The sequence below is a fragment of the Sarcophilus harrisii genome, chromosome 1, assembly GCF_902635505.1.
Source record: "Sarcophilus harrisii chromosome 1, mSarHar1.11, whole genome shotgun sequence".
Taxonomy (NCBI): domain Eukaryota; kingdom Metazoa; phylum Chordata; class Mammalia; order Dasyuromorphia; family Dasyuridae; genus Sarcophilus; species Sarcophilus harrisii.
Genome location: NC_045426.1, coordinates 659,199,163 through 659,216,508, shown reverse-complemented (window position 1 = coordinate 659,216,508; position 17,346 = coordinate 659,199,163). Strand labels below are relative to the sequence as shown.

Genomic DNA, 17,346 nt, shown 5'->3' with positions numbered 1-17,346 from the left:
ACTTATTTTTTATTTAATTTATACTTTAACATATTTAACATGTATTGGTCAACCTGCCATCTGGAGGAGGGGTTGGAGAAAAGGAGGGGAAAAATTGGAACAAAAGGTTTGGCAATTGTCAATACTATAAAATTACCCATGCATATAACTTCTAAATAAAAAGCTATAATAAAAAATAATAATAAAAAAAAATTTTAAATAGTATGGAGCAGCTATGAATAGTTAATGAATTCATCCGGGAGATTCTGGCAAATTCTGGGAAAGCACAATGAATAGAGCACTGCCCCTGGAGTCAGGAGGATCTGAGTTCAAATCTAGCTTTACATACTTAACACTTCCTAACTGTGTAATCCTGGGGAAGTCACAACCTTAACTGCCTCTCAAAAAAAAAAAAAAGCTAAAAATCATGGTGTGTGTGGGATTCACTGGGAAGAAAAGAGATTCTTTAGCATACTTGTTAGTAATCTTGAGTCTTTGGTTGAAATTAAGAAGAAATCTTCATTCAACCCAGAGTTTAGCATCATCCTTCCTGATAAGGAGCCCCAAAAAGAATAGGTTTTGTATTCAGGAACACTGAGTTGATGGGTGGGTTAAAGTGAATACTAGTATTAACACAAACTCTAAGATTGCAAGAATTGCAGATACCTTACTATGGATGATTTGGACCTGTGATAGAGATTCTTGATGGTTCTTGATGGCACATTTTGTGCCATATATGGATCTGATATTCCTGGTGTCTCTCCTGGTCATAGTGATTATTTAAACCTTACTTTGAAATGATCTGACATTATATCCCCTATGTTGATTGTATTTTTTAAAGGACCTTTTATTTGGCTTTTATTGTTTACATTTAGTTTCTCTTCCAATACTGCTTAGAAGATCTGAGATATTTTAAGACAATAGTCTTATTATTAAAAAAGAAAATTCTCTGGAACAACATTAGGACCTCACTGCTAAGGAATGGATTGTAGTAAGAGAAACACCTGTTTTATATAAGATAGGTTGATTCTTAAGGGAGTGGAGATGCTATTTGGCTTCCTTGCTGCCTGAAGCATAAAGTTCTAGCTTGTGAGACTGCACATTTCAGCATTATTCTCATTGCCCTGGAGGAATACCTTTAAGAACTGTGTGTCCAGTTACCATGGTGACCTACTAAGTCCAACTGATAAGATAAAGATAGAGGCAGGAAGAAATAGCCTTTTACCTGAATTAATATCCTGCCTTTTCAACCAGGAATTTTATAATTTTTATCTTTTGTAATTATTAAATTCATCTTATTGCATGTTGTGATCCATGAATGTCTCATGTAATTCCAATTCTGAATCACTGTTCTGCGTTAGACCTGGCAGCATTTGATAAAGTCCAGTGGCTTCTTAAAACCATTAGGATCCCAAATAAACTCTTCTGTTTAGCATTTAAACTTCTTCACAACCTATACCCTTTCTAATCTCTTATGCTCCACTTTGCCCTCCACACTATGGTCTATAGATGAAAACTGCCTTCTTACTGATCTTCATATATGAGGAATGCTTAGCACAGTGCCTGACACATAGTAGGTGTTTCATAAATGTTGATCTGTAGATTTATTGGTTCACTGATATGACTCCATCTCCTGCCTCCATCCTTTTGCACTCTATCATCCATGCCCAGAACACTCTACCTGCTTATCTCTTATCTCAGAAACCCTGGTATCTTCCAAGATTCAGTATAATTGTGATTTTCTGCATGAGGTCTTTCCTAGATACCCAGGCCCTAGTGTTATATCCCTAAGGTTACCTGTGCCTGTTTTGTATAGACCTTTATAAGTACAGGCTGTTTCCCTATTAAAATAAAAGCTCTTTGAAAACAGGGATGGCTTCACTTTTGTATTTGTATTACTTAGTACATTAACAACAAATAGTAAGCACTTTAAAATGATTTCTGATTAATTGGTTGATATTTGGAAATCTTTATGTTGTTGAATTTTGATTCTAGAAAACTTTTTGAAAGACCTAGGTGGGTGCTCAAGGCAGTGAGAAAGGGAAAGAATATAATAACAAATTTGGAAACAACAAAATGTGGAACACAGAGATATGGTAGGAAAAAAAAAGAAAGCCTGTCAAAATCAAGTGGGATTTGGTCTTTAACTGGCCTCAGTTCCCTCCTTCTTTCTCAGAATCCCTATACTTCCTCCAGACATCCTTTTTGGACTGATTTCCAAAGCTATTATCTCTGCTTCCTACAGTGACAGAGCTCTATCTTTTTACCTTTTTACCCAATTCCAACATCCATTCCCTAAGTTTGGCACCCATCACCCCACCTCACATTCACTGTCACCAGAGCCCACCAAGTAGCATGGAACCCCTGCTCAGTCAGTTTCCCAGCCAATATGACCAAAAGGTAAACAATGTCACAGAAAAAATTTCCCATTAGCATTAACATCCATTGGTGCCCAGAAATACTAGTCCTGGTAAGGCCATTTTTCTTCTGAAAAAAAAAAAAAAAGATATAGGGTCTTTCAGCACAGTTGACCCATGTCAATGGCAGAAGATAAAACACCCTTTAATGCATGAAGGCCAGATAACTCAGGACAATTAGATTATCCCAAATTTCAGTCAAGTCTGTTTGTAATAAAAATTCCCTGTGCCCAGTTTTGTCCAACTTCCAATTTCCCTCCAATTCCTCCCTCCCCTGTTTCCCCGCCAACCTTCTCTCCAGTCTTTTTCTAGGTCTCACCTCTATCTTTTCCTCATCCCAGTTTCCTATACTCTTATTCATACCCAGTCTTATTCTCCCTGCAACAATCTAGAGCAGTTCCCTCTACAACTCTAAGCTGTATCATGACATTAATATTCAGGATTTAAGAAAGAAAGGAAGAAATGAATAAAGAAAAGAATGAATGAATGAATGAGGGAAAGAAGGAAGGAAGGAAGGAAGGAAGGAAGGAAGGAAGGAAGGAGAGAAGGAAAGGAGGGAAGGAGGAAGGAAGGAAGGAGGGAGGGAGGGAGGAAGAAAGAGAGGGAAGGAGGGAGGAAGGAAGGGAGGGAGGGAGGAAGGGAGGGAGGGAGGAAAGAAGGAAGGGAGGAAGGGAGGGAGGGAGGAAGGAAGGAAGGAAGGGAGGAGGAGAGGAGGAAGGAAGGAAGGAAGGAAGGAAGGAAGGAAGGAGAGAAGGAAAGGAGGGAAGGAGGAAGGAAGGAAGGAGGGAGGGAGGGAGGAAGAAAGAGAGGGAAGGAGGGAGGAAGGAAGGGAGGGAGGGAGGAAGGGAGGGAGGGAGGAAAGAAGGAAGGAGGGAAAAATAAAAGAAAGAAAAAAAAGGAGGGAAGAGAACCAAAGTTCCTTTTGGTTTTTTTTTTAAGTACCTGTTCTCTTTCTGTCTCCCTCTGTCTTTGAGAAGGGTAGTTCTGGAAAATCAAAGTCACCCTCTCTTCTTGTTTGGATGCCACCAGCTCCTCACTGTGAGCCAAAGCCAAAAATAAAGGTCCACATATCCTCTAAACCACACCTCAGACTCCACCCCACCCCCCCTCCCCCAGACAAGAGACCAAGAGGACCACTGAACTAGACTGGAACTAAAGCAGGATTGGAGCTAAGGACATTGTCCTTGTTCTGTGAAAACAGATGGTAGCAGTAGGTGAAAGATTATGAAATATAAGAAGCCAAGGTCCTAAGGTCATTCCCTGTCCTAAGAGTTACCTTGCTACTCCTCCCCTTCTGTTCCCTTTCCCAACTACCCTATCCTGGTTAGAGAGATATAAATACAACCCCTCCCCCAGAGCCAAGCTCCTTCATCCTAACTGTCCCAATAGGGTGTGCTCCCTACTTCCCCTTCCCTTCCCACCACTCATCTCTTTCTCCTCTCTTCTCCTTTTCATCCTTTCCTCTGGGTGATACAGTAGTTAGAGCTGGACCTGGAATCAAGGAGAGTTGAATTCATGATCCAGCCATTCTGAAGAGTGTTTTGGAAGTATAAAGGGTGACAAAACTCTACATACCCTTTGATCCAGCAAAGGATCTGTATCCCAAAGAGATCTTAAAATAGAGAAAAGGATTCTCATGTGCAAAAATGTTTGTAGCAGCCCTTTTTGTATTGGCAAGGAATTAGAAACTGAGTGGATGCCCATCAATTGAGGAATGGCTGAATAAATTGGGGTATTTGAATTTAATGGAATATTTTTGTGCTATAAGAAATTATGAGCAGATTGATTTCAGAAAAGCCTGGAAAGATTTACATCAATAGATGCTGAGTGAAGTGAGCAGAAGTAGGGGGATATTGTACATAATAACAGTAAGATTGTGCAATGATCAACCAAGACAGGCTGAGCTCCTCTCAACAACTCAGTGATCCAAGACAATTCCAATACACTTGGTATGGAAAATACTATCTACATCCAAAGAATTATAGAGACTCAATGTGGATCAAAGTATACTGTTTTCACCTTCTTTTCTTTCTTGTAGTTTTCCCCTTTTGTTTTGATTTTTCTTTTTTTTTCCTGAGGCAATTGGAGTTAAGTAACTTGCCCGGGGTCACAACATTCAGGAAGTGTTAAGTGTCTAAGATCACATTTGAACTCAGATCCTTCTGACTTCAGAGCTGGTGTTCTATCCACTGCACCATCTAGCTGCCCCTGTTTTGATTTTTCTTTCACAACATGACTAATATGAAAATGTTTAAAATGATTGTACATATATATATGTATATATATATATATATATAAAACCTATATGGGATTGTTTGCTCTCTCAGGAGAAAGGAAGGAAGAAAGAGAGGGAGAAAAAAAATTAGAATTCAAAATCTTACATAAGTGAATATTGAAAACTATCTTTACATGTAATTGGAAAAAATAAAATACTATTAGGTGGGGGAGAGGAGGAAGAAATCTCCCTAGGAAAGGAAAAGCTAAAAATATAAAATAAATTTTAAAAGCTCTGAGTTCAAATCCAGATTTATATACTTACTACCTATTTAACTCTGAGCAAGCCTTTTAATCTCTGTATATTTAACTTTCCTCATTTGTGAGATAAAGAATAATAATAGTATTACGTACTTCCCAAAGATATTGTGAGGATAAAATCAGATAATATTTGTAAAGAACTGTGTAAACTATAAAGCTCTATTTAGTGCTGTTAATTATTATCATTTTATTATTATTATCCCTTTCTTATTCTCCAATTTTCCTCAGATAGAAAAATGTTCTCCGGGAAATAGCCAAAGTGGTATCCATATCCAACTGCCTTTGGCATTAAGTAGCCTCTTTCTGGGAGCAGAGACTAACCATTTTGTCAATATCCAGAATTACTAAATTCTGTTGATTCCCCCTCTACATTTATCCTATTATTTTGATTTCCTAACTTTTACCCTTGTTCAGATTTATATCACTTCTCTCCTGGAATACTGCAACAACTTCTAACTGAATTTTCCATCTGCATAATGTAGCCTCTGCTTAGACTTTTGTGTGTGGTCTGTGGTTTCCTCCTGGAGAGCACCAGTTGGGGCCAAGAAAAGCAGCGGGATGAGGGGATTGGAAGGAGAAGGAGAACCTATAACAAAAAATATTCCTATCTCCCCCATCCTTAAAAATTCTTATTTAACCTGTCTTCAAAGTCATCTGTGTACTTAGGACTTCACACTTTAACTGAAACTTCTCTTTCCCAAAATTTTTAATGATCTTTTATTGGTCAAATCAAATAGTTAATTTCCTTTCTTTTCTCAAACCTCAAAATGTTTCTTTTTAGTGCTAACATTTTTTTTTTAATTTAACTCTATTTTATTTCGAAACTAGATGTTCCTCACAATTGACACTCCAACTCTCACCTCCTTGCATGTTCACTGGATGGAATGCTTACCCTTCCCACCTTATGCAAGAGGCCTTTCCTAATTTCCCACAGTTGCCAATACCTTTCCTTCTCAGATTATCTTCCATCTATTCTGTGTGTGTTTTGTATGTACTATTACATTTACATATTGCCTTATTTATTTATATATTGTCTCCTCCATTTGGATATAAACTTTTTGAGTTCAGGGACTTTTTTTGCCTTTCTTTTTAACATTAGCACTTAGCACAGGGCCTAACATATAGTAAGTGCTTAACAGATGATTGTTGACTGACTGTATGACTGAAATGGTACTGACTAAATACAGGGGTCCTCAAACTATGGCCTGTGGGCCAGATGCAGCAGCTGAGGACGTTTATGCTCCTCACCCAGGGCTATGAAGTTTCTTTATTTAAAGGCCCACAAAACAAAGTTTTTGTTTTTACTGTAGTCCGGCCCTCCAGCAGTCTGAGGGACAGTGAACTGGCCCCCTATTTTAAAAGTTTGAGGAGCCCTGTCCTAGAGTTTAAGCTAAAAGAGGATATTTTGGTATACTCTGACTAGATTTTGCTATCTGATCTAGATTTTTAAAAAGAAGATTTCAAAAGATTCAAAGGATAGACAAATAATATCCCACAGACTAAAATGTTTCAGGAGAAATTATCACATAAAAGCTAGAATATTCTTGAGAATAAAATTGTGAAGAAACAAATGGAAACTATTATGAAGAGATTGGTTTAAATATTCTTTTAATGCACCAATCAATTTAGACTGAAAAAAAAAAAAAAAAGAAGTGTACAGGAGATGGAAACAAGACTAGGAATAGTTCGATGAAAATTATGTCAGGAATGTGAAAGCTAAGAATGAAAGTAGCTGAGGAAATTTTTTTTTTTATAAGTTTCAAAGAAAGTGTATTAGAGCAAAATGAAAGATCAAAAAAGAGATAGGACCTTTATTTGCTTTTGCTTCTTTGGCAAAGTCACTTAACCTCAGTTTCCTCAGGTCTAGAGTCTAAAGCACTTAACCCCGCCAGGATTAATGTAAGGTTCAAACGAGATTATAAATCATAAAACACTCAGGACAGTGCTGCACATATAACAAGTGTTATAAAATGATAGCTATCATTAACTTTATTATATTATTGTTTTTTAAATTTTTGTGCTTAGTAGAATAAATTCCATCCTTATAAACATCCTTCTATCTCTCTACTTCTCTTATCTCTCTTTTGAAAGACACTACATCCCTTAACCCTCTCCATTATTTCATGACTCCACTGCTCATGAGGGCTTCTTGCTCCTCATTATCTCTTCTAGAGCCTCAGGCTATTGTCATTACTAAGCAAGTACTTCTTGAAAGTTGCCTTCTCTAGATCCTAATTACAGCACTCTACAACCCCCAAATTATTCTTCTTTCTGTAGAAATTCTCATAGTCTTCATTTTCACCCCAAACCCTCCTTCTTGATTAGGCAATTGAATATCATATTGATGGGCCCTCAAACACACTGACCTCTCAGTTCACCAACCTCCTCAACTCATATGATCTATACTTTGCCAGAATGGAAATCTCTGCTAACCAGTGCCCTTACTGGGTTTATATCCCAAGGAAATCATAAAGGAGGGGAGAGGACCCCCATGTGCAAAAATGTTTGTACCAGTTCTTTTTGTGGTAACAACGAATTGGAAAAATGAGTACTTGTTCATCAATTGGGAATGGCTGAATAAGTTGTGGTATATGAAGATAATGGAATATTATTGTTCTATAAAAATGATGAACAAGCTGATTTTAGAAAGGCCTGGAAAGAGTTACACGAACTGATGCTGAGCAAAACAAGCAGAACCAGGAATACATTGCACACAATAACAGCAAGAATGTGTGATGATCAATTATAAAAGACTTGATTCTTCTCAATGGTTCAGTGATCCAAAGCAATCCCAATAGACTTTGGACAGAAAATGGCATCTTCATCCAGAAAAGAGAGCTAAGGAGACTGAATGTAAATCAACAAATGTTATGTTCACTTCTTTTTCCTGTTTTTTAAAATCTCTACCATGGTTTTTCCCTTTTGCTCTGATTTTTCTCTCTCAACATGATTCATAAAGCAATGTGTATTAAAAAATAAATGTATTAGGGAAGAAAAGAAGGAAATCTCTGCTAAAGCCCTTCTAAGCAATCATCCTTACCTTCCCTGGAAGATCTTCAATGAGCATAAACTCATTACCTCCCTAGAGAGCTCATTTCACTTTTGGACAATTCTAATTGTCAAAAATGTTTTTATTTACATTAAGCTCTAATAACTTCCTTGTAATTCACAGTCATTACTCTGAGCCCTGACCTCTGGGGACAAAAAGAACAAGCCTAATTCCTGTATCATCTGTGAGCATTTCAATTACTTAAAAATAATTGTTATGTACTTTTCTCAGTCTTCTTTTGTTGAATACTTCTAATTCTTTCAATGCTGCTATTAGCTACTTTGTTCTGGAAACTATACATATCCTATTTTGCCTTAAGTTCATATCAGTTTCTATGACATATTATCAACTCATATTGAACATAATAGTAGTCCATGAAAGCCCAGAGACCTATGGCCTTGTCTATCCCATTCTATGCTCATCCAGTTGACTTTTTTAACTCAAGTAAAGGACTTGACATTTATTCTTAAAACATTTCACTGCATTAAATTTGGCCTATTGCTCTATCCTATGGGGTGGAGAAGGCGGAAATCTCAGTTTAGTACTTTTACTATCCTTCACATATTCAAGTTGTCCAAAAATTTGACAAAGGCATGAAATGTCTTTTCAGCCAAGTAAGTGTGGGGGAGAGGAGAGATAAGTAGAACAGAGTTTTAAAATATATATATATTTTAAAAAAGGGACAAAACATGTATTGTCACATTTCAATTGAGATTTCAATCCACTAATCACCACATTGATTACCAACTAGGAAATTCTATGATTCTGTGGGAATTGAGAGGAAAATTGAAGAAGCAAACATGCTTCTAAGCAATACAATTTAGCAAATGATTATAGTAACCTTGTGTTTGACAACTATAAAAATTTAAGTTTTTGGAATAAGAATTAATATTTGATTTAAAAGATTGCTGGGGAAACTGGAATCTGGCAGAAATTGGCTATAAACCAATATCTGACACCGTTTACCAAAATAAGGTCAAAAGACCTTAAAAGGGAGATATCATAAGAAAATTAGAATGTGGAACATATTACCAAATTTATGGAGAGGAAAAGATTTATGAATAAACAAGTGATAGAGAACATTAAAAATGTAAAATGGATAATTTTGATTATATTATATTAAAAAGAGTCTGTACAAATAAAACCAATGTAGTCAAGATTAGAAGGAAAACAGAAATTTGGAGGAGGGTTATAAACAGTTTATCAAATAAAGGTCTCATATCTCAAATACACAGATAATTTTGTCAAAGGTATAGGCAAATGAGTCATTCCCCAATTAATAAATAGCCAAAAATAGTTTTTGGATAAAGATATCAAAATTATATATAGCCATATTAAAAAATGCTCTAAATCATTATTGATTAGAGAAATGCAAATTAAAACAACTTTGAGTTATCTTCTATCAGATTGGCTATGCCCATCAATTGGGGAGTAACTAAACAAGTTGTAGTATAAGATTGTGATGGAATACTACTCGGGTGTCAGAAATTATAAGCAGGTTGATTTTCGAAATACATGGGAAAAATTGCATAAAATAATTAAGAGTGAAATGAGCATGACCAAGAGAATGTTGTATACAATAACAGCAATACTGATCAAAGAATAACTCTAAATAAATAAGTTATTCTGAGTATTATAAATATTCAAATCAATTATAAAGGACCCTAAAGAAGATGCTATCCACCTTCAGAGAAACAACTGGTAAATAGAAGCATACATAGTGTATTTTACATTGTTGTTTGACCTTTCTTCTCAAAGTGGACCAATGATATCAGAAGGGTAATGTTTTTACTTGTAAATGAATTGGATTTAAGTGAGAAAAAGCTATATAAAGTCATCAGTCTTACTTTCTCTTCCAGAGTTACTGCAGACCAGAGTCAAGATGCAAGACATGTCAAAACAGCTAGCAATGGTCCAGCAGGCTTACATATATAGATATGGATATATAGATATCTGTGTCAAATGGTGACCTTCTCTAGGGTGGGGTGAAGAAAAAAGGAGTTCAGAACTTAAAATGTAACTAAAAAATTTCAATTTAACACTTTCAAGATTTCCAGCTAGGATCCTAGGGAAGATGATAGAGCCATTAACATTAAAATTAGGAGGAGAGAAGTTTTGAAGGGAAAGTGATAAGCTCCATATTTTCCCATTGAGTTTGTAGAGATGTCTAACAGGCATTTAATCATTCAGATGTAGAACTCATCAGTGAGGTTAGAGTTTAGGGATTCCTGCATATATTAATCACTGGTAATTCAGTCACCCCCAGATTTACCTGTGCTATCATCTAGGGCCTTATGATTACAAGAATTAGCATAAGAGATTTCCTCAAATGCTTTGCCAAAATCCACCCATCAGAAATGCAGAAAGAGAAGCAGGATAGGATACTATCAGAAAGGCTTAGTTAAGGGAAAGCCTTCAGGAAGGAGTGATGGTCAGTGGTGATAATGCTGCTCAGAAAGGACTGGTACAGAGAGTGGGAAGAGAAAGTACTGGATCTGACCATGATTGTCTGAGAGAACTATTTCAGTAGGGTGGTAGAAATTAAAGCCATTGGGAAACAAGAAAAAGGTAAAAACATGCCGGCAACAAACAAAGAAAGTTGTTTGTTTGTTTGTTTGTTTTCCTAAAAGTCTGGCTGTAAATAAAAGCAGAGATACAGGATGGACTTAAGGTGACTATATGGGCAAATGAAAATTTTCTAAACCTGGGGAACATGTTTAGAAGGCAACAAGAAAGAAATCAATGACAACAACACATTTTAAAATAAAGTTGAAATATTGAAAAATAATTGGAAGAAAATGTAAGGTATCTATCTTATAACAAAAACTGACCTGGAAAACAGAGGAGTAATGATTTAAGAATCTTTAGTCTATCCAAAAAACACAATAGAAAAGAGCCTAGAATGTCTTAGAATATGAAAGCAAAGTAGAAATATAATTATTTATCACCTCCTGAAAGAAACCAAGTCCTGAGAATATCTCAACCAAGATTCAGAACTCCTAGGTCAAAGGAAAAATACTGTAAGTAACCAGAAAGAAAAAAATCAAATACTGGGGAGCCATGATTAGAATCATAGAAGATTACCTTATAGAAGTCTATTGAAAATTAGATGGAAAAGAGGTCATCAAAAAGTGTGAATCATGAATCTCCTGCTTCCCACCTTTATTACTTTGGGCTCTGTTTCCTTAGCTATAAAATGAGGAAATTGGAAGAGATGAGTTTAAGATCTCTTCCAAAGCTAAATTTGATTATGGTCTGTTGTCCTAAAACATCCCAGCAGAGGGAGCTCCAGGATACATAATCCATTCCCCACTTAGTCTAGTCCTGAGCTCAAAGGGTCAAAGAAAGACAAAGAGAATAGAGAAGATAGCCAAGAAATTTTCACTTCTATATGGGCTCAAGGCACGCTACTAAAGATGGAAGATCCATCCCTCAGAGCTAGAATTCCGTGAGCCTTAAATTAGTCACTTAACTTTACAGGGGAAGTCAGATCTATAAGGAGGGGGAAGAAGGAAGATGATGATTCTTATACCCTGCCTCAAGGGGTTATGAGGAAAGCACTTTGTAAACATTAAAGTGCTATAGAAAAGAAGCTGCTGTGATCACACGTTTAAGTGATTCCTCAGTCTGGTATTTAAAGGCCTCCTTCACCCAGATCTTCTGGCTGTCCTGCATTCAATTCAACTCAATAAATATTTATAAAAGATCTTCTGTGTGCCAGACATTCTGCTCGTATTTGACATCTCCCCACAGATTAGTCTTTTAAACCTTCAGACTCCCCAGGCTTCTCACCTCCAGGAACCCTGATAGAGTCACTCAGATGGCCCAATATTGGGGTCCACCCTGGAGGGGATCTCCTGACTGCATATCGTGCCATCTCCAATCCATTTGGGATGAAACAAAGGCGCAGCAAAAGGATGTTTAGAGGAAGATTAAACACCAGGCATGCTTCTCATTTGATCTTTATAGGTACTGGAAAAAAAAAAAAAACAAAAACTAACCCTATCTTCCATTATCAAAGGAACCTGGAGATTGATCACACCAATGAAATGGTATCCCCCTAATCTCCCTTCCTCAAAGAATAAAATCCAAGCTACAGAGAGAATGTGAGAAAAACAAATGCTCCAAATTACTAATAATTCAAGGAATTCACATTAAAATAACCATGAGGTTCTATCTCATACCCATAATATCAGCAAGCATGAAAAAAAAATGAATTACAATGGTTGGAGGGAATGTGGGGAGGTGGCCACATTGAAGCACATTATTGATGAGCCTGTGAATTGCTCCTAGGATTATAACCTTAGAGCTAGAAGGAATTTTAGAAGTCACTGAGTTCAATATTCTGTCTTTTTTTTTTACAAATGAGGAAACTGGGTCACAGAAGTGATTTGCCCAGTATCACAGAGTTAATAAGTGAGTGAGACCCATTTGAGCATAGTTCTCTGTCCAGTCATTCTGGAAAATAATTTGGAACTATACCCCAAAAGTATCAAAATGTATACCATTTGACCCAGAGATGCCACTTCCAGCCCTATGCTCAAAGAGGGAAGGAGGGAAAATACCTATATTTGTTTAAAAAAAAATATTAATAGCAACACTTTTTGTTGTAGCCAAAAGCAGAGGTATGACCACATCAGGATCCTGCTTAAGAATTTTCAGTGTCTCCCGATGGCCTCTAGAATAAAATAGAAACTTGTATTTTGTCATTTAAAGTCCCATAAGCTCTATCTCCAGCCAGTATTTCCAGATAGCTCACATTACTCCCCTTCACATACTTCACATTCCAGACAAATGACTGTTTCCCAATGCAGCATTCCAATTTTTATCTCCCAACCTTTGCAAAAGCTATCCCCTAAGCCTGGGATGCCCTCCCTCCTTACCTTCTCCAATACTTTCAAAGCGTGCCTCGGGGGCCACCTCCTATATGAAGGGTTTTCTAATCTCCCTAGTTTTTCTAATTCTGTCTTCCTCCTCAAATTATCTGGCCTTTACTTATCTGTCTACATGTTGTATCTTTCCATTAGAATGTAAGCTTGGCAATGGGGAACTTTTTTTCTGAGGGCCCAGAACACCGCCTTAGCACATACAAAGGAAGGCTTTGTCAATTGAACTGGGTCAGTGTTGGGGCTTTTATACCTCTGTGCATCCCCTCCCCCAACCAGCCTCTCCAATATCCTCCTTGGGAAACCAGAGGAACAGAAGGACGGGCGGAAAGTCATGACTCTACCTACAATGCATTACTTAGCCTTTGTCTTTTGTCATCTTTCCCAATTTTCTGGGCGTGAGCTAAAACCTCAGAGTTAATTGCGATTTGCATTTCTCTTATTAGAGATCTGAAGCAATCTTTCATATGGTTGTAGTTAGTTTACATTTCTGCTTTTGAAAACTTTGTTCGTATCATTTGCCTACTTATAGAGTGAGAAATTATTCAGTCATGTATGTGTGTATATAGGTTTATTCCCTATGTATCTGGGATGCCATACTTTATCTATTGAATTAGATTTAAAGGTTTCTTCTTTCCCCTCACTCAATTTCAACTTTTCTTTTTTCTTTTTTCTTCTTCTTTTCCTCCCTTCTTTCTCTTTCTTTTTTCTTTCTTCTTTCCTTTTCTTTCTTTCAGGCTTGGTCTCCCTCTCTTGCCCAGGTTAGAAGTACAGGTGTTATCCAAGGGCCCTTTCCTTTTCTGATCTGCATACAAATTTTGACTTTTCAGACTTGGGTTTGTTTGCCTCTATTTAGGCAATCTCGAGGTCCGATGAGGTAACCCTACCTAGGCCAAACTTTCTTCTGACTTCTGCTTGGCTTAGCCCATTCAAGCTGAGCCTGATTGACTCAGGGCTCCTGAGCCTCCATCAGCCTCAACCTTCCCATGATCAGAGATTCCAGACATATGCCTGGTTCCCTTGTTTTCCCAACTGCCGATGTCAGAGGGAGTAGAACCAGAGTAGACAGATCCTGACATCTTACTGGTTTTATTATACAGAATCACATAATTTCAGAAATGTACAGGCAGATCTTAAAAACTGCATTCATCATGAGAGCAAGATTTTCTTTTTCTTTCTCCCCCCCTCTTTTATCTTAAAAAATAAAATATAAATGAAAACAATAAATGATCTTATAACTGAGGAAGTCCAGTCAGCTCCCAGAGAGCAAACCCAACAGCCAGGAGGGGGTGGGACAGCGCCCACAAACACTAGAGACTGGTTGAAAGCTGCTGTCCCCTCTCTCATCCCACTTCTAACAAGCCCTGAGATTGTTCTTTCAAGATCAAGTCCAAGGAGCAAAAGGAAAGGCAAAGGAAGGTAACTTCGGGTGTCCAAGGATGATGGTGTCCCAGCAGCAGATTACCGGGTCTCCACACCCAGCGCAGGGGAGAGAAACGTCAGGGAAAGAGAGAGGTTCACACAGCTCCAGGCCTCGGGACTTCTGGACATTACCCCACTCTTGTTTCCCACAGCCTCCAGTCCCCAAACCGGGCTCACTGCTGGGGCTGGGTGGCAGGAGTGGCTGCAGTCTGGGAGGACAACGGCTCCACGTTTAGCCAAATCCCGCTCTCTGTCCGTAGGATCAGCTCGGGCTTCCGACGCACCTTCTTGGTCCTGTCCACAGTGAGCCGGAACCGGAGTAAAGTCAGGGCCACAACCACCTTCATCTCGGACATGGCAAAGCTCTGACCGATGCAATTCCTGCCCAAGGGAAGGACACAGGATATGGGTCATGACCCTCACACTGAGCTCCATTGGAGGATGTGGGGAGGGGAAGGGAACGGCAGAACAGAACGAGGCTTCCAGCTCTAGGCCCTGAAGCAAAGAAATGGGGAGGAACGTGGCTAACTTTCACTTGGCCCCAGATGCTGAAGGAGAGAGAGGAGAGTGACATACCCAGCCATAGGCACTGTGGAGAGGAAGGAGGGGGACGGGGAGGGGAAAGCATGCACTCAGTCCATCCGGGACCTCAGGCTCTGAAGAGACGTCCATGAATTTTCCATGTGCAAGCTACTAATGCTTGGGACTGGTTGAAGAGGTCCCCCTACCCCCGAGAACAGAGCTGTTTTCCTCTCAGATCCAGCCCTGGGGTTGGGGGCAACGGGGTGAAGGAGGGGGAACCTCTTAGGACATCCTGGAGTTTTTAGAAAGGGGGAGCTACAAAAACTAACACTGGAGACAAGGAGGCAAGAGGCAAGAAAGTTACCTGGGTCCGGCTGAGAAGGGAATGTAGGCCAGCGGGGATCTCTGCTGGGGATTCTCAGGGTCAAAGCGGTAGGGGTTGAATACCTGGAGGGAGACATAGCCAATGCTGATTAAATGAGGCACCAGCTCAGGGTCCTTCCTCTATGTCCCAGAGCGGCCTGGCCAGGGGACGTTCTAGTACAGTTTTGAGAGAAAGGGCATGGGAACTTTACTGATTAATCTACAGCCACCAATGAAGTCTTGTTCGGTGGAACTGAGAAAGTGATATGGTCAGAAGAATAAGTAGATCAGAAGGCATCTACAGGCTCTCTGGGAGCCAGCTCTAACCTAGCTGGGCTGCAGCCCAGAAGCCCAACCACAAATGTCCTGGTCTTCTCTTCCAGGGTTAAAGGGCAGCTCCCCGGGGCAGATCCAGCCATCAGGATTATCTGGCTCTTATGGGAAAGGGAAGGAGCCAAGCACAGAGAACATATTGTTTCTTTACCTTGGAATCGGGCCACACAGAAGGATTGTGGTGTGTCCCATAGATGCTGACCAGGCAAATTGTCCCTAGATGGAGAAAGGTCAGAGTCATTCAGAGGGATTGGGGAAGAAAGGGACAGAGAGCTTTCCAGCTTGGTTGCAATGAGGCTGCCCCACAAACTGATGCTCCCCACACTGGGGAGAGCCAAGAAGTCAACCTGGAAAAGTGGGAAGTGTTGGATAGGGTAGTCAAGGAAGCTATTTTGGTTCACTTTAACAAACACTTATGAATGGGAGGTCAGTAATAGAAAAGCTATGGATATATTAGATATGTATACAGGTACATATATATATATATATATATATATATATATATTATGTATACATATGCTCAAAATTTATAACAGCACTTTTGGGGGTAGCAAAAACTGGAAACTAGGGAGATACTCTTTGTTTGGGGAATGGCTAAATTTTTAAAAATCCATTACATGAATGTAATGGAATATTATTCCATTACTATAACAAATGCTATTATTCCTTAATCAATGACAAATATAAAGAATTCAGAGAATCTTGGGAAGATTTCAATGAACTGACACAAAGTCAGAAAAACAAGACTCAATGACTACAACATATGGAAAGAACAACAAAACTGCAACAACAACAACATAAGCCAGAAACTGAACGTTATTCAATTATAAATACTAGATGTGAAACACACCTCCTTCCCATCTTTGCAGAGGTTACTGGCTTACTTTTCACCACCATCACTTTTTTATTATGATTATTATTTATACAAAAGTCAGAGGTAGAGAGGTTCTCTACATAAGGATAAGGATGGCTATCGAGGGAGGAGAAGGGAAAAAGATATTTGAAATTCATGAAGGTGATACAGAAATAAAGCACATAAATAAACATTTTAAACAAGTGTTATGTACCCACTATGTATAAAGATCTATCCTGTGCTAGGAATACAAAGATGAAGGAGAAACAGAATAGATAATGCCTTCCTTGACCAGGGGAATACAAATAAGTTAATAGAAGTAGCAGATTATTTGAAGAAGGAAAAAGTACTAACAACTGAGGGTGATCAATAAGACTTTCTCGGAAGTAGGATGTTGGCACATGAGCTAACTACTGAAAGAAGCAAGGAATTCTAAGAAGCCCAGTTGAGGCGAGAGTGCATTCTGGATTCAGGAGACAGCCTCTACAGGGGCACAAATGTGGGAGATGGAATGCTGAGTCTGGGAACATCCATTGGTTATTTTGTCTAGAATGCCAAATATATGTGAAATGTCTAAAACAACAAGCTCGAGTCATTCCATGAGATCTTCATTGCCAAACAGAAATGCTTATATTTTATTCTATAGGCAATAAGGAACTACTGAAATATAAATAGAAAAAATAGGAATAAATTACAGGGAATTTGAAAGAGAAGGCATTTAGCAGTTGGACGGCTCAGAAACTCTTCATGTAAAAGAAAGGGATTTTAGAAGTCAGAGATGACTAGGAAATGTATTCCAGGATTAGTAGACTGATGCTACAAAGGCAAGGAGGTGGGAGATGGAGTGTGGTGAATAAGGAACAGTGAGAAGGCTGGTATGGCTAGACTGAAGAGTGGACAAAAGGGAGTAATGTACAAAGAGACTGGAAAGTATAGAAATTAAAAAGCTAAATAAAATTATTTATGTGAGTTCTTTATTCATATGAG

The 17,346-nt window shown here is 38.5% G+C and overlaps 2 protein-coding genes across 3 annotated transcripts in view; both read right to left on the bottom strand.

Annotated features, from left to right (window-relative positions):
• LOC100922197 (cytochrome P450 4F2-like) overlaps positions 1 to 13,110 on the bottom strand; it is a 65,080-nt gene extending 51,970 nt beyond the window's left edge. Inside the window, exon 1 of one of the 2 annotated variants that reach the window (XM_031947941.1) lies at positions 12,864 to 13,110. The gene's annotated coding sequence lies outside the window, so the exon portion shown is untranslated. Of the gene's footprint in view, positions 1 to 3,338; positions 3,516 to 12,863 lie in introns of those variants that run through there. The other variant, XM_031947940.1, reaches the window with a different exon arrangement.
• Positions 13,111 to 13,939: 829 nt separating this feature from the next.
• LOC100929206 (cytochrome P450 4F22) overlaps positions 13,940 to 17,346 on the bottom strand; it is a 52,203-nt gene continuing 48,796 nt past the window's right edge. Inside the window, exons 11-13 of the mRNA XM_031947939.1 lie at positions 15,658 to 15,722; positions 15,175 to 15,257; positions 13,940 to 14,669 (exon numbers count right to left, since the gene is read on the bottom strand). Of these exons, the coding sequence (XP_031803799.1) occupies positions 14,462 to 14,669; positions 15,175 to 15,257; positions 15,658 to 15,722 (356 nt within the window). The 3' untranslated portion in view covers positions 13,940 to 14,461. The remainder of the gene's footprint in view (positions 14,670 to 15,174; positions 15,258 to 15,657; positions 15,723 to 17,346) is intronic.